The 24,817-nt window shown below is 37.5% G+C and overlaps 2 protein-coding genes and 1 long non-coding RNA gene across 6 annotated transcripts in view; 2 read left to right on the top strand and 1 right to left on the bottom strand.

The window, feature by feature from the left end:
* The window catches only part of scat (VPS54 subunit of GARP complex scat), a 181,425-nt gene extending 173,578 nt beyond the window's left edge, over nucleotides 1-7,847 (top strand). Inside the window, exon 21 of one of the 2 annotated variants that reach the window (XM_069817917.1) lies at nucleotides 6,856-7,847. The gene's annotated coding sequence lies outside the window, so the exon portion shown is untranslated. Of the gene's footprint in view, nucleotides 1-6,852 lie in introns of both variants that reach the window. The other variant, XM_069817916.1, reaches the window with a different exon arrangement.
* LOC138694317 (uncharacterized) lies at nucleotides 1,880-13,278 on the bottom strand. Its single transcript, XR_011330894.1, has 4 exons — nucleotides 13,246-13,278; nucleotides 4,752-5,010; nucleotides 4,545-4,616; nucleotides 1,880-2,227 (listed from the first exon to the last, which is right to left on the bottom strand). It is a non-coding gene; the product is annotated as an uncharacterized lncRNA (long non-coding RNA).
* A 527-nt stretch (nucleotides 13,279-13,805) lies between these two features.
* Cdc2rk (cyclin-dependent kinase 10) overlaps nucleotides 13,806-24,817 on the top strand; it is a 51,543-nt gene continuing 40,531 nt past the window's right edge. The window contains exons 1-2 of one of the 3 annotated variants that reach the window (XM_069817919.1): nucleotides 13,806-14,270; nucleotides 14,627-14,771. In XM_069817919.1, coding sequence (XP_069674020.1) covers nucleotides 14,269-14,270; nucleotides 14,627-14,771 — 147 coding nt within the window. In that variant the 5' untranslated portion in view covers nucleotides 13,806-14,268. Of the gene's footprint in view, nucleotides 14,317-14,626; nucleotides 14,772-24,817 lie in introns of all 3 variants that reach the window. The other 2 variants (XM_069817918.1, XM_069817920.1) reach the window with 2 other exon arrangements.

Genomic DNA, 24,817 nt, shown 5'->3' with positions numbered 1-24,817 from the left:
ACTCCTGCTCCAACTCCACGTTCACTTTTACTGCCATCTATATATACGTATTTCATACATATATTCTGTGTTTTGTTCTGTTTCTTTTATGTTGATGAGTTCTGCAGGGTGTGTCCAGTTCTTGTATTGTATTATGTAATCAAGATTTAGACCATCATACTTATGTCTTGTATTTGCAAAATACAAGTTTACTATTTTATCTTGAACAAAATGGGAGTGAGTCCAGTAACAACGCATAATGCTTCATATGAGGTGGTGCGAAATGCCTTTGCAATACTTACGGTTATTAGCCTCTGCACCTGGTTCAGTTTTTTGACGTTGTAATTCCTCTCCAAGGCATCTATCCAAACAGGAGCCCCATACGATAACAGGGGCACAATTGCACCTTTATATATGGTTCTTAATGCTTTGCGTTTAAGACCCCAATTTATCTTAGTGGTTTTGGAGAAGGCATTAATCAGGCTTGTGCACCTTTCTGTCACATATTTAATAACCGGTATGTTCATTGAATCTGAATCTCGTATCAATGATGATTCCAAGATATTTATCTTGTCGGTTTGTTGTAGTTCCTTGTTGTTGACAAAGATGTGTGTCTTTTTGTTCCTTGCGTTGTGTATGTATGTACGTACATATGTATTTAATGCTCAATCAGGTTGATTCAGCATCATTTGGCAGACCAGTACAAAGTCCCCATAGAGGATTTAAAATTTACAAGTTTTTTACAGACATTTAAGTGTTCCCAATTCATAATAGAACTTTCCTCATTACAAACGAGGTGATGGTAAAATACCCAGTTTATATAAATATTCCGCCAGGCAGTCGTGTCCTGTGGCAATCCTTATAGCAGCTACAGTCTCTTTACGGGGATGATCAGGAAGCATCTTTGACTTGTCAACAAGACCAGCCCATTTCTTGCCATCACTCTTTATTTGAAGATCTGAGAGAAACTCATTCTTAAATGAGCGGTTAACTAATCGTTTCAAGTTGTGATACGAAAGTTGGGAGGTCGTCCGTAACAATATTTCCGTCCCCTTTTTTTGCTAGAGTGTCCGCAATCTCATTCCCTGAAATACCAACATGCGAAGGTATCCACTGGAGGACGACGACTTCTAACGCTTTGAGTGAAGCAAGGGATTTTCTGATCTCGACAACTCTTGATGTTACAGGGTGAGGGAGAGATGCCACTGCCAAAATGGCAGATTGAGAGTCACAGAGAATGACAACATGACTGTGGCAAGTCGGTCTTCCAAGCAATTGCTTTAAGGCAAGATTTATGGCTTCCAATTCGCCATCGAAGTGCGACTGATACTGCGACTTGTAGAAGCTAAAGGCTTTACTCTAGATTCCAGTCCCAGCACAATTAAAGAGTTGATAGCAAAAACCGGACAAGTCCAAAAATTCAAATTTTGAGCATAGTATAGTTTTCTTTATTTTATTTCAAGCGTCATCTATTGACATAAGTTTGTGCCATTGAAATGTGTGTTTGAAAATGTAGCATTTCTGCAAAAAGTGGACGTGTTTCTAGCAAAAGATGGACAAGTCACAAACTTATCCAGTTCTTCTTATAAAATATCATGAAGATGGCATTAATGTTGTCTTCTTTTTTCATCTCCTTATTAGCTGTTACTGTCGGTGTTATTGGTTAAATATTTCGTTTTACAAATTAATAATCATTAAAATGAACCATGTCCAAATATGCAATGGCCAAGGAAGAGGGAAGAAAAGAAGGAAGACAAAATAAGAAATGCCAGAGTTAAAGACGGAGAACATATAAATCATGTTGGGAAACTGATTCCAAGACATGTGAAAATGGCTATAATAATAATAATAATAATAATAATAATAATAATAATAATAATAATATTTTTATTGGGCATAATTTATTGTGTTATTAGGATAATTATTACATTTCGGTACTTAATATGCCTGACGTGCCAAGAATTCAAGACTGAAGGACACAATTTTGAAAGAGAAAAATATAAACATCACAATATTGTTTTTCTTGTTCAGGAAATCATTTCAACATTAAGTTTTTAATTTAATAAAACACTTATAAAGTATTTATTTGTATGTTGATTTTATTTTCTCCTTTAGCCCTGTGTGAATCTGCTCATTTATTTCTGTTGATACTTTACTGTCATTGAGAGTTTGTCCAGAATTTGCTTTCACGTAGAATTGCAGTGTGCCAGTTTCTTAGTTTCATTGTCTCTTTCAGCTCCAGGAAAACCTGTGAAATAAAGTAAATAAAATGACCACATTACAGAGTAGTATCAACATGTACTAGAACATCACATTGATATAAATATAATTTTTGGACTTTACCATACTATTATTTTATCCTTCAATTAAACTAGCCAACACATTATTTGGTGCCTTAGAAGTTGAACCTATTCTTGGGTATATTTGTGTCGCTGAATCCATAAATGGCATCAATTTTGTTCTGTCAGCTCTAGTTTTTGAGATGGAGCTAATTCACCTTATACGCTAATTCAACCATACTACATACACCTTACGGACCTTTTATACATTTACATATTGTATCACTTGCGTAATATTGCACACTATTGAACAAAGGATAAGTTCTATTACTAAATTTCAGTTGGACACAAGGGAATTTAATTATTCTACATGTAAGAAGGCTCTTTTGTAGGACTTCTTCGAGTGAATTCTACTAGGGCAGTCTCTCTGAAGATTCCAGCAGTAATCTGCCATCATATGGGTATCCCACCTTCCCTGATATTTCTCTTCCATAGTTTTTACGTCCTGGTAAAAGCGTTCTCCTTACTCTTTGCTGAAGTCATCCAGGTTCTCAGGAAAATGATCTAAATGGCTATGTAAATAATGGACTTTTATGCTCATATTGCAGCCAAGCTTATGAAAATTGGAAAGCATTTCCTCTACTAATTCAGAGTAGTTGTCAGCTTTATAGTTTCCAAGGAAGTTTTGCACAACAAGAATAAAAGAAGACCATGCACAAGACTCAACTGTGTTCATGGAACCAATGAAATGTAGATCCTTAATAAACTGTCTAATCTGGGGGCCATCAAAAGTCCCTGCTCTCAGTTTTTCCTTACTCAATTCTGGGAATTTACTTGATATATAGCCAGAGCACGAACCTTCTTTGTTCAAGACCTTCACATACTGTTTCATCAAGCCGAGCTTGATATGTAATGGTGGAAGTATGATTTTCTCTCTCTCAACCAAAGGTTTATTGATAACATTTTGGTCTCCAACTACCATATCTGTTCTCAAGGGCCATTCTTTTCTTATCCAGTGCTCATGTTTTGCTCTGCTATTCCAAAGACATAAAAAACAGGGATTTTGTGTAGTCGGCTTGCTACAGGAGAAAGTTAACCATCTTCAGGTCTACACATATCACCCATTGATGTTCTTGATACTTAATCTTTTCAAGGCCATAGAGATTTTATCATATGTCTCCTTCATACTGGTAGAGTGACCAAGTGGAATTGAGCCATATCTGTTACCTCTGTGTAAAAGAACACATTTTAAACTCCACTTGGAGCTGTCAATGAAAAGGTGCCATTCAAATGGCTTGTATTCTGATAGACCCATTTTCTTCAGCAGGTGTGTTAACATTATTGCAGAACACAAGGTGGTTGTTTTTAAAAAAGAATTGCAGAAAATCCTTTTCTCTGTTGCGGTAAAATGTGATATTGGTTTCAGGATGAAGTAATTTGTATTAATTCAACCTGAAACCGAGCAATTCGGAAGACTCCTTTGAGAGGTTCAGATCTCTGCTGAGGTCATTCAGTTCGTGTTGATTCAAAGGTTCAGCACTTGCTGAAGTTCTTACAAAATCACTATCACTATCACTTTTCTCACTTCTGTCTATATTGGACATGTATGATTCATCACTCGCTAAAAGCTCTAGTAGGTGGCTGAAAGATGGAACGGGTACATAATCTGAGTGTAGTACAGGTCGTCTTACGGAATCTAGGTCAGGATATGACCATTTACTTCGATTATGTCGATTTATGCCCTTGATGTTGACAAGGTAAAAGTAACAATCCTTGTGGTGAATAATTTCGAGGGAAAAATTGTTCCGGGGCCGGGTATCGAACCCGGGACCTTTGGTTAAACGTACCAACGCTCTCCCACTGAGCTACCTGGGAACTCTACCCGACACCGATCCAATTTTTCCCTCTATATCCACAGACCTCAAAGTGGGCTGACAACCATCAAGCAACCAACATTTGAGTGCACACTAACTCTGTGTGACTTTAAATTGTGGTTTTCTGTTACGTACAGTGACTTGTATTATGCAAATTAAGCTTTCAGGAATAACTCCCTGTAAAGTTAATTTGAATAATTTCGAGGAATCCTTGTGGTGGTTTTTGGTTCCCTCCAAACCACTGGTATACCAAATTTCATGTAGCTTCTTTCTCCTTTTGTCCACTGCCGCAAATGCTCCACGCAAGTTTTGCATACAATAGGGGGAGCCCACGGCTTATCTTGGTCTCCCAGCTTGCCGTGGAAATAACCAAGATATGCCCTCTTCACAAACTCAAAAATAGTGTACTTGCCACAGATGAAGCAGAAGACATCTGGATGGTTGAAGCATTTTCTTCTTGAGGATGCCATGGCATTTATTCAGTCTGCAACGAAACATTGATCACATTAATTTCTATAGTTGTACCTAATCTCATCAGGGACCCACACTGTCCATTAACGCTCTCAACAGTCATTGTATAAAATATGTAGTTCACTATTAAATTATAACTTCTGCTCACCAGCATCTAAGGTGGCTTAGCTCATCTCCAAAACTAGAGCTGATAGGACAAAACTGATGCTATTTTTGGATTCAGCGCTACTAATATACCCAAGAATAGGTCGAACTTCCAAGGCACCAATTTGGGGGGGGGGGGGGCTGTGTTATCCTTAGTTGCTCTGAAATCACTGAAACTCCATCACATTCGTCCATGCTGCACAACCCAGTTTCTTAGTGTCGAGAACATTTCTTTTGCTCTTCTTTAAATTGGGATAATCAGACTAATAAAGAGAAATAGGAATTATTACAACATAGAACAAACAGTTCACTATTTTATACTGTGAAAATTCTTTTATATATACCACACTATCCTGTTCACAAATTCTGTAATATCTAGGCCCTTGAGAACACTCAAAATATGTAAAGTATATCTCTAAAGTAAAAGGATGACCTGAGAAATCAATAATGGTTGTGTAATGGTTGCTGTCTTTTTCTAGATTTAATTGAATTTCTGAAAGGGGCACTATGACTCAGCACTGCGACCTTTCAAGAGCTATTGTGCTAATCCTCAAGCTAGGTGCATTCCCAAACTGACACTGGCTGGATGTCTAATATGAGGAAATGGGAGAATCCTGAGAAAAAACTCAACTGCGATTTTGTCCGCCACAACTGTTACTATAGATTTTTCAATGAAAAATTCCTGACCTGACCGGTACTTGAACCCAGACTGTCTGTCTACCACTAAGCCACCGCAGAGGATGCTGTCTTTTTTTAACTGATAAGTAGGCCTGTGCAATTTCTTTCTGTCACATGTGGTTATGAAAAATATCTCTACAAGAAAGTAATGTTTTTAGATTTTTATAATACAGAAAATTCTGGAAGAATTTATTAATAAGCAACAGCATGTTTCTTATTGTATCCGACAAAATTTGTAATAAACTAAATCTGAGTAACATGACTTTGTATTTTATTTAACAGTCTCTCAGTTGCGAATTCAGTAGTAATAACTTACTGTTATCAATTTCATAGCTTTCATATGATTTAAAATGAAGGCTGAAAGCAAGTATGAATATAGGCATTTAAATACCTTAAAAATGAACGGAATCTCAGTTTTCAAAATCATTATGTACCCTGGTAAATAGGTCAGAAACATTAAAAAGAATAAATTTCAACTCATAATTGCGAATCCCAAAAACTTCATCACAAGATGATATATTTGTGTGTTCATAAACCTATTATTTTTATGCATACTGGTAATGGTTTTATTATTGATAATGTAGACAAGTTTATCATGTCAAGAGAACTTGAGTATTTATCTTAATTTCATGTGATTGAACGGCCATTTTGTAGAATATAAGGAAGTTGCGTGTAAATGGATACTGTATAATATTTCAACTATGACCGTGGCATGAAAGAGACAATGCATGTAGGTTATTTATGAAAATAGGCTATATCTTATAGGAAAGTTATCACAATGTTCTATCACAGGATATTTTAATGTGTTGAATATAAATTAAAAGCTCTTTACTTCATTGTGTAAGACTGTAATTACCATTGTTATGATATCCTTTATCCCTGTCATTTCCTACTTTATTAAAATGTGGATGCTTCCTTTCACTACTGTAACTAAAATTAAATTTGTGTGCCTATACACAAAATATGTAGCCATTTCTGTTTGACACCTTTTCGAAATCTGTGAGATATAATCTGTGTTAAAATCTGACCATTTTCCTTTACATGTGTAACTCGAATTAAATTTATATATTGAGTTCCTATGCAGAACGGTCCCACTCCAATCTCTACCTAATAAAGTTTGTTGGCATGTGATGAGTGGTCATACACCAACATACAGACAAGTCCATACATAGTGTCCTGTGCAAACGGATCCCACTCCACCCTTTACTACCTACTTGATTCCTTAGGATGGGCGCTCCACACTACAGACATTAAGTCAATGGAACATTACTACCTGGAACTAGTCAGCATAAGAACTCTCTGTATACTAAATTTGTAGTCATTCCTCTTGCAAACACCTTTTCGAAATCAGTCAGACATTTTCTGTATTAAAATTTGATATGGCTTTACCTGTGTAGCTCAAATTAAATTTACACCATTTTTTTCAGAAGTTCGTGGATTGGATTTGTTACGAGGATATCATTCCACGCAGCATATATTCCTGTAGACCAGGGGTTTCCAACTCGCACAGCCCATCAGTCTATTTTAAGCAGCCCAGGATGAAATATTGTAACTGATAAACTGTTAAGATATTTATATCAAATAAATAACTTCACTGTGCTAAAATTTAAATTGTGGTGTTATTTTACCTGATTCACTAGTTTCGATATAATTTCCATCATCCTCTGAATTCTAGTGAGTTCCCTTGGTATATTTTGGCTTCCTGTTATGGTAGGGTGTGTGTTCTTAAATTCAATTAGTGTTGAGAATGTGTTATGGGTGTAGTTTTGTTTGTCAGTGGCATTTTCTTTCGATGTTATGTTCTTCCACCAGATTCCATTCTGATTGGATGATCGTCCACCTCTGCTTCGGCATGTGGACGTGAGGCTAGCAGCCAGCTGGTCGATCTTGGCCCTTCATGGCCTGTAGCACCATGGATGTTCTTCCACCAAACTTAACTTTAAAATTCTGTCGTCTTAATTAACAATTTAGTATGTATAATCATGTTTCTGTAGAGCTTCATCTGAGTTTCTTTAGCAGTCTTGTTTTAGTAAAGAGGCTGAAAAGTTTCTGTACGTTACTGGATAGATATCCCTTGCTTTGTGAGTACAGAGGGTTTATACACTATGTAGAAATTCTAGTAACTTCACAAACATTGAAACTGCCATACATACAGTTCTAGAGTATCGAGTTTCTAGTTATTTGGTCGGAATGTCTAGTATTGTCCTGGCACTTTCAATGTTGTTGTAGTTGTGGTTGCCTTTTGTGATGTAATCTGCGTAGGTTGACATAGATGAATTAATGTAACAAAAAGAATGTCAAATTTCACTTTAGTAGACTGCATTAAAACAGTTGTCAAATTTTGTCTGTGATTCCCCATGTTTTGTACAATTTTGTATTAGGCCTAATTGTATGGAGTTACACAATAATAGACCAAGCACCAAAAACCTGTTTCGAGATATTGGCCATTGAAATAAATGTTTTTTTTTTTAATAAAATATTTTATGCAATAAGTAATATAACATCCATACTGTTACAAAAAATAGCACAAATAATACCAAAAAAAGGCTAACTGATTTTTGATAAGAGACCAGCAGTTGAATTAATATTTCAAAGCAAAATAAATAAATAAATGAATTTTTGCTTATAAATAGCAGCAAAATTCAGATATCGCATTCTTGATTTTTTTTCCGAGTTAAATTAGTTTGCCATTAACAGATTTGTGCAAATATCTCTTTTTTTTTTTTCAAATTGTCGTTTGGTCTATTATTGCGTAACTCTGTCCAATTGTTCTTTAAACATATGATCTCTAATGCTTTGAAAATTGACTTTAAAGTGTAACTGACTTTTTCTTTAATCCTGCCCTAGACCTCTCGTGCATAAGCCTTTGCAGCCTGCAGACAAAAAAGGTTGGAAACCCCTGCTGTTAATCATATCATATTCACAAAGGCTTCAAGGATGTGTGAGCAAGTTTCGACATGTTTCGTTCTAGCAGATTTAAGAAGCAATACAGTCACGCACTCAGCTATGGTCAAGTAGGACCATAATGACCCCACACTACTGCACTGCATCATTGCAGTAGAAGAAACCTGGTACTACCAATATAACCTGCAAGCCAAACAACAAAGTACCAAGGAAGGCCACTCTCAGGGAACTGCCAGTGACTGTAAATTCTGAGAATTGAGATTCTTAAATCCTCATTTTATTTTTTCTAACGATAATTGATTTACAAATCTAGCTTTCAGGTAAAGCTCCCTGTGAAGCAGACTTGAGTAATTTCAAGAGAAAAATTGTTCCAGGGCTGGGTATCAATCCCGGGACCTTTGACTGAATCCACCAACTCTCTTACCAACTAAGCTACCCAGGAACTTCACTCAACACCGTCTCAACCTTTCCCTTTACCAGAAAGCTAGATTTGTATAATATATACTTTACAGTAGGTACAACAGAAAACCACAATTTCAAGTCACAGAGTTTATGTGCACTCGATGTGGGTTTCTGGTATCTTGTCAGCCCACTCGAGTTATGTGGACATAAAGGGAAAAGTTGAGGCGGTGTTGGGTGAAGTTCCTGAGTAGCTCAGTTGGTAAGAGCATTGGTGCATTCAGCCAAAAGTTCCGGGATCGATACCTGGCCCCGGAACAATTTTTCCCTTGAAATTATTTGATAATTAATTTATTGACATCATTGAATTAATGATTTATAATAGCCTTTTCAACTCGTGATCCACTTTGCCATGGGAAAATGAAAATAATAAAGATTTCCATAGCAGTAATTGGAAAGGTAAAAGGGAAAAAGAGTAATTAAAAAGTTAGTTCACAAGAGTCAACCTTCAGTGAACATTCAGTAAATATATTCCTTCAAAAAACCCTTTGTTGAAAGTGTATTAGTGTGCCACGGGATTTTAAATTACACCTTTAATGTGCCGCATGTTGAAGAATGTTGAAAAACGCTGATTTATAATGATAATCGATAAAGCTACTTCTGTTGGAAGTAGCCTAGTCTGATGTTTTCGTAAGATACCATTCCTGGGGCTCAAAATGGAACAGAACAGACTGAAATGGTGTTCCAAATCTTCCCGTTCTGTCTTGTAAGAAATGGCTATGGCCCATTCTGGTTCGTTTTAATTTAATATTAATTATTATATATGAATATGATATTTCAATACATTTTTTAATTAAACTTGAGTTAAATTGTTAAAAATACTAACAATGGCACTGTCAGCATTATTTTATTCTGTTACAGTAGCATTTCTATGCTCAGGAGCGTATATAAGACAGGGTTACCGGGTTCGAACCCCCACTTGAACTTAAGAAAATGCATATTTAGATTTGAGTATTTTTTATTCATAATCGTTTTCCATTCTCTAATTTTTCACACTAACAAAATCTACATCGACATATTAATAAATACCAGGTGTTTCAAAATGAATATCGGGGTTTTAAAGCTTTGTAGTATTTATTACATTTAACGTACAATCACAGTCTAATATATACAGTCACGAAGCTCAATACGTAGTAAATATGCATCCATAGATAGTTGCTAACCACTAGGATCGCTACTATCGTCTCATTACAGACAATGCGAAATAGTATCTTCACAGTCTATTGTTTCTAGTACCCTCATAAACTCAAGCTTCGTGACTGTATATACTAGATTATGGTACAATTATAAATAATACACCAAATGAAAGAGCAACTCAAACAGTTTTGCTACAAGTGCTCAATGTGACCACCATTCGTCACACGGCACACATCGAGTCGATAAGCAAGGTCTTCCCAAACCTTGATCAGTGTGTCTGGAGTAATTGTTGCAACAACTGCTTCAATCCTCTGTCTTAAGTCTGGTAGGTCAGTTGGTAGCGGAGGTACATACACACGATCCTTTATGAATCTCCAAAGGTAAAAATCGCATGGCGTAAGACCTGGTGAACGTGGAGGCCATGCGAAAAGAGCTCTGTCATTCGGCCAATCCAGCGTCGGGTACAACGTCGTTTAACCAATCATGTACTTCTATTGCGTCTCCTTAAAATTCTCCAACAGACGTCACTGGAATTGCTAATTCACGACTAGCCTTCCGAACAGATTTCTTGGGGCTACATGTGAAAGACTCTCTCACTCGTTCAACGCTCTTTCTAACGGCAGACAGAGGAAACAGTGCATGTGCATATAAAACTGTTTGAGTTGCTCCTTCATTTCATGTATTATTTATAATTGTATGTTAAATCTAATAAATACTACATAGCCTTAAAACCCCAATATTCATTTTGAAACACGGTGTATATCATAACATAATAATAATAATAATAATAATAATAATAATAATAATAATAATAATAATAATAATACATCTTGATTGCACAACTTTTAACACTGTATCACTTCGGAATATGTATGATAAGAACTTTCTTGTGTTAAATTTTAACGTACCTTGTTAACATGTTTTGACCTATTTTGGGTCATCTTCAGAACTGGTCGTTGTTGGTCTTGGCGCCTCTTGTTTCCTGTGAGGGTGCATTCTAGTGTAGAATCAAAGAGTGTATGTGTTTTGAAATTGAGTTGTGTGTTGAGAATATCGTTGGGGTGTGTTTTCATACACTCTTTGACTCTACACTACGAATGCACCCTCACAGGAAACAAGAGGCGCCAAGACCAACAACGACCAGTTCTGAAGATGACCCAAAATAGGTCGAAACAAGTTAACAAGGTATGTTAAAATTTAACACAACAAAGTTCTTATCATACATATTCCGAAATAATAATAATAATAATAATAATAATAATAATAATAATACACTACATTTAAAATACCGATAATGTAAATTGTAAACAATTTTAATAATGACTCCCCTCTTGACAAAATTCTGTGTACGCCATTGCGTAAATACTCTTGCTAATTCATAATACTCTTACACCATGTCTTTGATATGCTTCATTCTGCATTGAGTGTCGAGGTTCTGAGCAACAGCTTGGCATTAAGGGAAGTTGGTCGTTATTGCATGCAAAATAATAACTTAGTTTCAACTCATATGTGAAGAATAGAATACTGAATAGTCTCTTCTTCAAATAAAATGTTGTAACTGCTTGATTTCTTATAACTGTTGCATACCAATACGCTTCACTGCATAGTGGGCCAGATGCTCAGTCTAGCAGGAAAAAACTCAATATACGGGTCTTCACAAAATCGACCATTTCTACAATAATAATAATAATAATAATAATAATAATAATAATAATAATAATAATAGTAGTAACACGACAAATTATTGGGTGGGCACGACCCATATAAGTTGTTGCCACTGGTGTATGCTTAGGGTTACTATCCATCTGGCAAAAGGAGGACATGCCCTCTTTTTTAATCATTTTATCCTGTCCGACAGGCATTTAAAAAAATTTTGAAATGTCCAGCATTTAGCATTTCAACTAGAATTAATATTAAACGTAACTTGAAGAGCAACATGATGACTCCCCAAATACATACAGGAGCAGGCTGTCTCGCTCACTATTGCATAACTGCATCCAACATGGTGCTGACAGTTTTCCGATTGATGTGGAGAATATTATACTAAAAATTTTCAATTATTTCAATATCTATACAATTCGTACAGAGGAATTGAAGGACTTCTGTGAATTGTTGATATAAACTGTCAACAACTTCTGAGTTCATCTAAAACAAGATGGTTAAGCTTATTTCCTGCTTTGGAAAGGCTAATTAAAATGTTTCCAGCTGTGAAATCATATTTTATGTTCTAACTATCTAAAACTATGCCAGCGATGGTAAGGTCTTTTTTTGAAAATGAGTTCTCAAAACTGTAAGTTTGGTTTCTTCATTCGATAATGTACGTCTTCCACACTGTAACTTTGGTTTCTTCATTCGATAATGTATGTCTTCCACACTAAAATCTCAAGTGTTGAAAGGGAATATAATAAATTATGTAGTGGAAGCCTATGACTTGCTCATGTCAGTTCTCGTTTCTTTACAGAATAGGCTGGAAAATGAGTTCTTGTCATTAAAAGTAAAGCAGTCAAATTCATTTTCTGAAAATGTGTTCCATACAGAATGTAAAAATTTTAATGAAAATGTAATCCATTTATATTAAATTTGCATATAATAAATATCTAAACAAATGGTCAAAACCTATGGTTGAAGCTGGAGCACATACAAAACATTAAATATGATGATCTATTGACTTGCATTGAATTCTTACACTCTAAAAATGTTACTATTCATGGTTCTAAGCTATTTGATCAATTCTGTAATGTACAAAGATATGCCAATCAAGTTAATTTTGACAAAGATTTAACTTTAGATAAACAATGGTGCATTCTTCAATCCCAGTAGTTCTGCGAGTACTGAACATTTCTCAGAACTTTAAAAAAATATGTCAATTCAATTTCTCTTCCCAAGTCACAATGGTAGTGTTGAGAGAGTATTTTCTGCTCAATGGACAATCAGAGGTATCATCATGGTGAAATAAAATTTCAAGGACATGTCCTGTGAACAATTCCATAGTTATTTGCTACAAGATAGAAGTTTGTCTCTTCAGGCTCGTCTGCACAAAGTACAGATGTAATACTGATCCAGCAACTAGTGAGAAAACTGATTAAGGTGAGCCATCATTTTTATCTTTAATTTTGTTCATACAATATTTAAAAAGTCCTCCTTTTTTAGCAATATTCTCTTATTTTAGATTCCATGTCCTCCTATAGAATTTCTTCTCATGGTAACTCAATGTATGCTTTTTATATTCTTGTAGCACATTAAAAAATTTTACACAACAAAGATTATTGAAATGAACTCATATTATTATTATCATCATCATTATTGTAATGCTTACTTACGCTATCATCTTATTGGCTAATGGTTGTTGGCTATATAAAATCATCATCATAGAGAAGAATTACATTTAAAAATTCTTAATTCCATTACTGAAAAATTGCTACATTCCTTCCACACTCTTCTACACTTTCATTCTTCGAGACTCGAACCACCGTCCTTTATTTTTATACTCCACAGCCTTAACTATAACCATACAGACCAGTTTTTGTGTGGTTGTGCTGTCGGCGGAACCGACCACACGCGAACCACTTTTTTGTAGTCACTTGAAGTCCATATCGACAACAGGCAACCAGGCTATGTGCTACTTGCCGTCGGCATATGGAAGCGTCTGTCGTTTCCAAGGATATGGTGTCGGCATTGAGTGGTTGGCGAGTGGTCGGCATATCGCACTGTGTGAGTTGTGCTCAACTGCGTACCGACAACGACAATTCTGTGTGTGATACCTATGATCTAGGGTGATACCGACCACGCATTGCGACAGACTTCGACACTGTCTTCAGTTTGTGGTCCGTATGAATTAATCTGTGCTGTAAGTGAACCACCGTTTTGTGGTTGTGGTGTGGTCCGTGTTGGTCACAGATGTTTGTAGATGTAGCTTGTAAGTCCCGCCCGGGGATAAAGGTCTGAATTCCTCAAATCAACCTCAACTAAAGACTTTTTTAATTCAACATTGAATTTGAGTCCCGCCTCTCTTGTTTGGGTATTCTGACTTCAACTATCTCTTGTAAAGTAGGGATATTAAATTGCAAAAGTTGGCGATTATGAGTGTACGCTGAAGAGGAGTGTTTGGTGTTTGTTAATGTTTGCATTGCCGGCTGAAGTGGCTGTTTTGTGTTTGTTGTTAGTATGAAAGAAGAAATGTAATTGACATACAATACTTTGATTGAATGTGTGTGATTTATATTCAAACCATTTAAAGAAGCTTCATACGAATTTGCTGGATTTAGGAAGGCGAACGTCTGAAAAATCACAAGCTGTGAAACGCAAGTGGAATGCGAAAGAAAGTGTCTGTTTAAGCACATAAGATAAGTAAAGACTATTTTGAGGATTCTTCTTCTCTAAAATGACGAAAGGTAATATATCAGAATTACAAGTTTAAATTTATATTAGATGCAACAAAGAATATGTTTACATTACAATGGAATGAACATAACCTCTTCCTAAATTCTAAGACAAGTAACTTCTTATTCATATAGCTATTTTCATGTTCTCCTTTTTTGTTTAATAGTGAGACATTAATATACGTAATATAAAAAAAAACACGAGTTGCAAGCAATGTAATCTGAGTTAATTATTATTACTTTTTCGCATTTAATTACCTACAATCAAATATTTTTTATGATAGGCTAAATTTTATTTTAATGAGGATGTAATGTTACACATGTTCGTAGGCAAAAGATCAATAGAAGAACAAGATGACAAGGGCCCACAAGAAGCAGGGCCAGATCCTTCTGCTCCTATTACTCGGCGGGGAGTTCTGACATCATTTCTCACGGGGAAACCCATGGATATTCCAGAACAGGACGTAGTAAGTATCTTTCACTCAGCAATCCATCTTCTGAATTGTTTAATCAGATTGACTAGGGACATTCAGAAATTATTGCAGAACGTATTTTATCTTCGTTTTTCGTTTCAATCTTGCTTGTTTATCATTTCCATTCGGCAAGATACCGGTAATTGGCCTGCCTGACGTTAACTTATGCTAGTCTTTCTCTCATCCATTCATGCAAACCTGGAATTTTTTTTTTGCGTCACAACTTTTCCCCCTCCAATTCCTCCCTCTTCTTTTTCTCTCTCTCACTCTCGTTCCTTTTTCTGTTTTTCGCCTCTATATGTCCTAAAACCACACACAGTTCCTATTATATTGATTTCGCCGGTCTTGCTATTCAGACTTCTGGTGGAAAATCCTCATTCCATATAAGAAGACTTTGTATCAAGAAACATACTGCAGAATCCTTCCACACCCTATCTGCTTTGATTCTATGTTTGCGCTCCAAAATGAGCCATACATCGATACATGTGGGGCAATAACCAGAGTGCGAATTAAGATTTCTGATGAGGGGGGAATAGAATCCTAGATAGAGAATACCATACATAAAATTATTATTATCCTCATTCGATACAGCTCAATGTTTGGTCGCACTGAGTTGTTTGGTCTTGCATCTTGATCATAATAATAACATTGGTCAACAATGATTTTGTTAAATAAATAATTTCGGGTGTTTCTTATGTATTGCCATCTGCTGATTCCAAAAATGAAGTCAGAAATTTTCCATGATCCACTATTTTTTTTTTTTATTTTAAAAATAAATTTGTTCCTGTTTATTAGTATTTCTGGTATATAATATGCTGTTAGAAGGCGTATTTTACATTTATATTTCATTACATTGTATCAACAATTGACTTGTAACGTTTGGTAATTGTTGCCTGTGAATTCACAAATAACAACAATGACATTTCCCTCACAAAACTGTGATTGTAAGGTAAATTTCCCATGTGAATACCAGTAGCGAAGCTACATTCATGCAACAGGGTATTCTAAAGTTATATACATATATATATATATATATATATATATATATATTTTTTTTTTGTAGATAAACTCCAGTCGGGGTGTTTTTTGCTCTGCATAGATGTCGATGATGCGTTCTTTGAAGATGTCATCCCTGAAAAGACTGTTTAACAAACCCTTCTCAATAGCCAGAGTAGGCCTACTCAAATTGCTCAGTCTAGAATCTGACATGGAGTTCCTTAAAAATGTCTTAACTCTCTTCAATGCACTCATACTTCTTTCACTCGACGCAGTAGATACAGGGAATATGAGAATCAGTCTTATAAGCTGCACTGTTTCTTGATAGATTTTTTCTAGGCCATTGTTCAAAAAATATTTCAGCAAAAAACCTGCAGGCAAATGCTTTGTTTGGTCAGAATAAACGTTTGTGATCCATGTTTTTAAACTCACAAACATGCACTGGAATACCGCTCTCACTTCACCACCGCGTCGTTATTTAAAGACTCTGCTGCTAACCAATAGTCATGCTCCTGCATCGAAATGTGTCAGAAAAAGTTCGTTTTCACGTAGTATTCTTTACCAACCGTTAAATATATTTTCAATTTCACATTCGTTTTAGTAGTTAATCTAATTCGAATTCTATACTATAAGTGTATTCGTAGTACCGAAATACCGAACCCACAGGTGATTATTTGAATAAAAACGTAAGTGGATAATGAATAATACATGATAATAATGAACACATCTGCACTTTACGGAAACAGACCGACGAAAAATGAATACTGCCCTATTATTTCTCACACACTGACAGACTGCAGCGTTGCCAACCTTGGCCGGTTTCGGTAAACGTAGCTTTTAGCTATATAGTCCAATGGCAAAATGTAGCCGAATGAGATTCGATCGAATGACTATTTGTGAATACTCTCAATTTTATGTGTAAACACGTTCTTCTATCAAATTTTATTTTCTCACACTCTAATAGCCATAAGAAGTTTCTCGCTTCCGCAAAAAATTACGAAAACATAACAGAAAATTTAAGGTAGGACTGAATTCCGGACACAGCGACCTTTATTTATGGCAACGAAAGCTTTGGTATTTTCAGTTTTCTTTTCCTGTTATGTGAATAGCGCCCATTGTTTAACCATCAATTCTTGGATTCGTGAATTCGCCGACACCTGACAGTGTCTTTATTGGGAGTCGCCTATGCAACAAAAATGAACTGACCCTAAATTAATGAATGACATTTCCAACACATCCGTCTTCCAACATTGTAACTATAGCATTGGTCGTGGATTCTGTTTATTACTCTCTGAATGTGTGTGGCTTCATTTTGGTATATGTAGCTGAATTTCGGGACGTTTGTAGCAGAAGCAGACTCTGAGATTGGTGACACTGAGTCTAGGCTCTTCACAGAGCTGTCTAGCATTAGTGACGTATGCAAGCACTCCGCTTGGCGCATGCGCATATGCTTTCTCTAGCTGCTGCCGTGAGCCTGGTTTGAAGCAGTATCAGCGAGTAGCCACACTGTAGTTACGTGGTGGTTCCGCGCCGAGGAGCTGGCATCAATCCTTCCGTAACTAGACCGAAAACTAGAGATTTCATTTACCTATACCAATGAAAACAGGAAAATATAAATGCGCTTATTTCTTCAAAATCCAATGGGTAATCTAAGGCTCTCAGATTACCCTTCAGCTTCGCCCCTGGTGAATAGAAGCTTTCTTTAAAGAAAGGAGCTAATCCTGTGCTCTCTTCTGTTGTCAATTGAATTGTGATAGAAGTATATAATACCATACCTAATAGTGCATTGTAAGGAGTAGTGTGTAAGTGCATAATGTATAAGAAACATGTCTTGAAAGTGTCTTATTGATAGAAACAACTTCTGTTAAGTGTGTGGCGAGCTCACCTTGAAGTACGGAGGCCAAATTTTACTCCTCTAGTTAGAAGAGCTTATGACTTATTTTAACAACAAAATAGACTAGAACAAGACATGGGCCCCAGAAATCTGTTGTGCCAAATGTGGAACACTATTAATTGGCTGGTTAAAAGGATCCCATCATATGCCTTTTGCAGTCCCTATGATATGACGTGAATCTAAGGATCATTTTTTTTTTTTTTTAATAATTTATTGATCGATCAGCGCATTTAGCGCTATACAGATCATTTCTAAGTAAAATATAAATACAATACATGGCACTGAATTGAGGGCAGCCTAGATTGGGCTCCTCAATGAACAAAAATAATTGTTAATAAATAATTATTTACATAGGTTGGTGTGTTGATAAATTTTGATTATAATATGAGGTCCATTGGAAGTCGGCTCTTGATTCTGGTGGGAAATGTGGACTTCCTTCCGAGAGAGTAGTGGATAGCACCTGGAACTTTTCTAGGTTGTTATAGAACTTCTTAGCTTGTGAATGAATAAACTGTTTGATTGTGTCAATACCAGTTTCTCTGTGTAGTTGGCTATTACGGACAAACCAAGGAGAATTGAGTGAAATTCGTAGGACTTTATTTTGAAATGACTGGATGTGTTTAATTTCACTTATTGCAGCTCTTCCCCAGACAAGACAGGCTTAAAGGAAAAGAGGTCGTAATAGAGATGTGTAAAGTAGCATACAATTTTGTAGCTTTAGAGATGATTTCTTGTTGAGGAGTGGATATAATTAATTGAGTAGGCCAATTTAAGTTTGTTGTTGATGTGATGTTTCCATGACAGACGGCGATCTAAGTGCACTCCAAGATATTTTACAGCTTCATCCTTTGGTTTCCACGGTATCACGTTGGTTGAAAGATTTTTGCATGGAGGATTACCAGGACGACGCAAAGTAAATATCATTGCTTCGCATTTATTGTAGTTCAATGCGATGCGCCAATTTTCAAGCCAAGGGCATATGATGTTTAAGGCTTCCTGAAGGTGATTTGAGGCTATGTTAATGTTGCGATGGGTTGCATAAATAGCTGTATCGTCTGCATACATAGCAATTTGTGCAGTTGGTGTTGCAGGAATGTCCGAAATATATACATTGAATAATATCGGACCTAAGATAGAGCCTTGTGGAATGCCAGCACTAATAGGTCTAACAGACGAGTGAGTACAACCCACTCTGACTGAGAATGTGCGATTTGACTAGTTGTCGTGCTCCGGCCTCCTGCTGACGTCCCTGTGCTGATGACTGTTGTCCCAGGTGTAGAGAGGGGAAATGGGAGTGACGTGACAAGGGGAACGGAAGTGTGTGGGGAAGGGTGGTGTTACGATATAGGTGTTGTGCTTCGATCTGCTTTGACGTTCTCCTGCTGACTGTGGTCCCAGGTGATGAGAGGGGAAATGGGAGTGAAGGACAGGTGGTGATGAACTTCGTGGGGGAGGGGAGGTTTATACGATGATGTAGGAAGAAAATGTGTTGATACAGATATAGTAGTTTATTTGAAATAAGCAGTGTCCTTCTCCTATTCGTGGGCAGGGGAAACGGGAGTGTCTGAGAAACTCTAGAATATTGCCGTTTTTGTCCCTGTGACTCTGGCTGAAGCTAACTTGAAGGCGGTGCTGTTGTCATGACTGAGAATATTGGAGAGAGGTAACGGGAGTGCCTGGGAAGGGATGAAGACAAGACGAGGGAGAGAGAGTAGCGAGGGGCTGGTATGAAGGGAACGGGCTAGCAACGTAGAAAGGAGTAGAGAGGAGAAACGGGAGTTCCTGGGGAAAACTGAAGAGAGAGTTTGCTCTAAAAAGGGGTGCGAATACAGTGGGTAGGAGAACTGAGAGACGGGAAGCAGGGGTGGTGGAGGTTCTCGCCTATCGAAGCTCTGCCCCCAAAGGGTCCGCGATTCGACGACCGACGAGAGATGGAGGGGTTACTCTCTGCTAACGGGCTCCACTGACAAATGGCCGGCGATGGGCGTCCACAGAGAGGGAATTCAAGGATAGAAAACGCAATGTTTTCTAAAAGGGTTCGAGCACGATGAAGTAAAGACCTCTCTGCTAATGAGCTCCGCTGACAAATGGCCAGCGATGGGCGTCCACAGAGAGGGAAGTCGAAGATAGAGAAAACAATGTTTTCTAAAAGAGTTAGAGCACTTGGAATCCAGACAAGGTGATAAGGGGGGAGGAGGTTTTCAAGAAGAGTGATACTAGGATTGCTTGGTTAGGGAGTTTGGAGCGGGCAGGGGGAGACAGAGCCGGCGATGCGTTTCTGTTCCGGGGGTAAGTGTCGTCCGTGAAAACCCGGTCCGACGAAGTACAGCACACTGGATCAGAGAAAGAAATGTTGTCGGTGGCAGAGGGAGCATTGTAGCTGCCCTCCCTAGCCGGCGACGAATGTCTCTATGCCATTTGGGGCCCGCCTTATATACACACTCGGGCTTCGCGCCATTTCTCCCCTCTTTGGCGTGGGTTTGAGCGTTATGACGCTCTGACGTCAGAACGCCAGTGAAAACCTCTGTCTTGTGGCAAGCGGCGTGCTTGCTTGCCCATGTGGACCTTCGACTGAGAGGCGCCGGAATTCTCACCCTCTCCTGCACTGCAGCCCGGAGGGTGGCTGCATCCGGTGTTAACATGAGGGGGAGATGGCTGCTAGGGACCTGCGTTGACGATTTTCAAGTAAAACTTGAAAACACGAGACCTAAAGAATCCGCACAGGCACGAAAGAAATGACATACACACAACATAGTCATTATGTTGCATAGGTAGTCTGGAACACCGGACTTGTGTAATTTGTACTGAAGACCTTTATGCCAAACTCGATCAAATGCTTGAGTGAAGTCAAGAAATGTGACTGCAGTCTGTTCTTTCTTTTCAAATCCCTGTGCAGTTTGTTCAGTGATACGAAGCACTTGATGATTGGTAGAATAATTTCGACGAAAGCCAAACTGATATGGAGGTAGGATGGATGCTTGAAGTTAGAAACGTATCCAAGCGTTTCAGCAAAACCTTTCAAAGACTTTGGATATAGTTGACAAAAGACTTATGGGACGGTAACTTGTTGGATTTGAAGCAGGTTTTCCAGGTTTATGAATTACAATTATTACTGCATGAAGGATCATTTGAAGACTGCTAATTATATCCATGAGCAGGCTTAAGATAAGATGTGTAATTCTTAAGTTATTGATTGTCAGCTTGCCGGTAATAATAATACATCAATACTATTTTCTTTGCTTACTTTATACTTTGTAAAGTACATATACTTGCATTAAAACAATTATATTTTGTGAGAGGAGATAGAAGTTGTCCCTGGCAGGGATGTTAATATGAATTTATGAGAGGGGGATAACTTTCCAAGAGGGGAAATCCCCTCTCATCCCCCTCCTTTAATTCGCTCCCTGGCAATAACAGATGACGTGACATAACAGACAAATATTTTAAGCTAACAACCTAACCTAAAGTATTGAACGTATGTGGAATTTTTACAAGAGGAGGCCTATACTTATATTAGGTAACAGACTGTTTCTGAAGAGTTTCTCCTTATGATCTTGTGATGTTTTAGGCAGGACGTAACAACATGCAATTTAACACAACACAGCACCAACACAGTACTATAAGTTAATACAGTACAAGGAGCAAACAATAACAGAAACTGATTAACTGACAACCATTTCCATCTCTTTGAGTTAGTTTTTTGAGTGGTGATGCACCATTACACAACCTCCTTGTTGTGTTATCATGCCTCATTGCAACCGTCTGCTATTGACCCCTCCTACAAATCACATTCTTTCATGGCAGCATTAAAATTACTTTTTCCAACTGTTTCATATATCATATTCCCTTCTCGTGTTTAGAAAAACAGCAAGTTTGCCATTAATACCAAAAATACATAACAGGTGTGCTCCCAGACAGGGAACTAATTAATATCATGTTCTAGGTGCCATAAAGAGGTTCTTTGTCCTGCAGCCAATAGAAAGGATTTCACATACTTCGAGACAAGCCTTAAAGGCCTACTCTCCTAGAAACTGCAAAGAAGTCTCCCCTTTCCAACCATTTATTTAAAGGGACACCCTGAGACAAACAAAGGAACAGTAGAGACCAGTCCCTCATTAAGGAAAAATGCAGTATTGACAAATATCTAACATTCTAACCAAAAGATAAATTTCTCAGTTTCTGTCGCTCTGTGTCAGTGTTCGTACGTACAGTGCAGTGATTGACTGAAACAATGTCTTCCAATTTTCAGTCACGGTTAAGTGGTGTGGAAGTTTGCGAGGCAAGAAGCCAAGAGGAAAATTCAAATCCTGGCCCTCAAATAACTCCTACAAAGGAAGATTCAAACCCTGGTCCATCACCTCAGAAGACCCCCATAAGAAAAAGTACAGTAAAACCCTGATAAAACGCTGTTCAAGGGACAGTGTGTAAAACGCGTATTAACCGGGATCGCGTATTAGGCGTATACTAATTTTGACTTACATACAGTATCTATTAGCATTTTTCTTTATTGAAATACATGATTCATGAAAGCTAATACAGTATTACTCCATTATGTAATTACTGTACTGTACGTCAAAGACATTTACAATATGTACTGTACTTAATGCTTTCGAAAAAAAAGCCATTTATAGTTGTTTGCCATGTGCATGTTCTCCAAGTCCTCATGTTTACCACACTTCAGTTTCTGAGATTACATCCTCCCAACGTCACAGCTGTAGTGATTGAATCGTGATTTTTTATTATCGTTCTTAATGTCGATGATGGGATTCCTAAAGAATCAGAGAGTATTTCTGAGTAAGAGTACTGTTCTCATCGTACTTTCGTAAGATTTCCAATTTTTCCGGCACAGAAAGAGCTTTTCATTTAACACTCATTGTAATCACATTCACAGACACTTCAATACACAAAAGGACAACAAACTGCCCAGCAAAAATGTCCAGAATTTTATTACGGCCGAGAGAGGAATGTTGTTTGAGAGAGAGGGTTAGCAAGAGGGTGAGGTATTGTAACTGTATGTAGGCTTTAACCAGGCAGATAAGGAGTCGAAAAGAGAGTGTAACAAGAGGGTGGGGTATACTAAGGTATGAAGTATGAAGCTTTAAATGCGCAGGTAAAGGGTCGAATACAAATACTTTTCAGGTTAATGGCACCAGCGAGTTCAGTGACCAAGATGTTTCATTGCTGTTATAGTACATTGCTGAAAATTACATCGAAAATATTCCACAAAAATTGCATATTGTGTGGGACTTGCGCGCAACAAACGGGGTATTTTATAAAGTCGTTATATATGAAATGTGCAGGGACCAGACAAAAAAGCGTATTACACGGGATAGCGTAATAAGCGGGCGCGTCTTATTGAGGTTTCACTGTACCTTGTTATTGGAAAACGAGCGAAATTGCAGACACAGACTGTGAAAATGATGAAAATAGTAAAAAATTTTCTGTGTACCATAGTTGATAATGGAGAGGGTGGCTTAATAAATAAGAATTTAAAATAATCAATTAACTGCAAATGCGACAGGTGTAGGAATTGTCATAGTAAAGAAAATTTCATCCGTTAATCTCGACAAGTTTCAGACACTGACTAAAGAACACAAGATGACTAAATTCTCTTCTGGCCGAAGTGACGGCTTTTCTCGTGACCTGTTGTGCAGAACAATCTGTGAGTGTTATCGAAATGATACAGTATATAACCTAATACAGAGAGAGGCAGTGAAAAGTTACTGCACTATGCAGAGGATGTCGAGGAACAGATTGTCTGCAATCCAATGCTCGATTCACTGGTAAGCTGTAGTAGCTTGGGAGAACATTCAGTTTCATTACGGAGACCTAAAATTATTAGTTAAGAGTTACCTAATGAATGAATGAAGTTTAAAACTGATGTACATCTTACCTTTCATCAAGGCAACTGTTGAAAATGGTGTCCAGCGTTCTCAATACAAAAATTCCAAAACACTCGTTGCATCTCCACCTCTGAAATTTCAGATATCACTCGTCTGATTCATTCTCCAGGACTTTAAAGAGTGTATGGATTGTTCTTGTACACTTTCTGTTTCTCCACAAATAAAGATCACTGGCACTTAAATTAAGGGAATGAGAGGGCCAAAGTCCACAACTAATTATTCACTCATCGAACACCTGTTCTAATGCATGCATTGAATGCTGAGCTGTGTGAGCAGTGGCGTTATCCTGTTGGAAGTAGGCATATTGCTTTTCTTCCCCAGTATGTTTTACACATATTGTTCTGAGTTAACGGTATCGTAAAAGAAAATAAGGCCAATGATTCTGCGTGCAGTAATGCCATACCAAACATTGACTTCTGATCGTGAAGAGGAGTTTCATACCCTAAATGAGGATTGTCAGTGTCCCAATACCTTGAATTCTGAGAATTCACTTACCCACTTAAATGGAAATACCTTAAGCTTCGTCCATCATAATTAAAAGAGAAGGATCGACAATACCATCATGGACAGATTGCAGCATCCATCAACAGAAATTTATGTGTGCTGCTGGATCTCGTTGTGTTAACTGATGAACCACTGACACTTTGTAAGAATGAGTGTAGCATTTCCAGTCCCTGTAATGCCAATCTTTGTGAAATACCATGCTTGTGCGCCAATCGGCTCAAAGATTTCCTTGGGTTGGTTTCAATTCTTGCTTGAATATCTGCAAGCTTCTCCTCTGTTAATACTCTCTTCTGTAGTTCTCTCTTTTTGTTTAAAACATACCATATTTCTCGCTATTTTCTGGAAAACTTGGTTATATATTGTCTCGAAGGCATTGCAGCATCATGGAACTGATGTAGAAACTTGTCATGGGATTCCTTATTTAGGAGAAATGTCTCTACTAGAAATATCCGTTGTGCAATACTATTTATGTCACCATACTGATAGCAAATACGAATAATGTTCAATAACAAGTGTAGTAATGCAACACTACATAATAAAGTGCGCTCAACAAACACTTCACTTGTTAACTAAACACTCTGTATACTTCCCGCTGTCTGTGCACTCCATACCCACAACTCGGGAATTTTAGGCCTACTGTAAGGAAACTGAATGAGTGCCCATGCTGCAACAGCTTACTGGTGAGTTGAGCAATGGATTGCGGGCAGTCTGTTACCTGACATCCCCTGCATAGTGCGGTAACT

This window comes from Periplaneta americana, chromosome 2, assembly GCF_040183065.1.
Source record: "Periplaneta americana isolate PAMFEO1 chromosome 2, P.americana_PAMFEO1_priV1, whole genome shotgun sequence".
Lineage (NCBI taxonomy): Eukaryota > Metazoa > Arthropoda > Insecta > Blattodea > Blattidae > Periplaneta > Periplaneta americana.
This window is presented reverse-complemented; position numbering and strand designations above follow the sequence as displayed.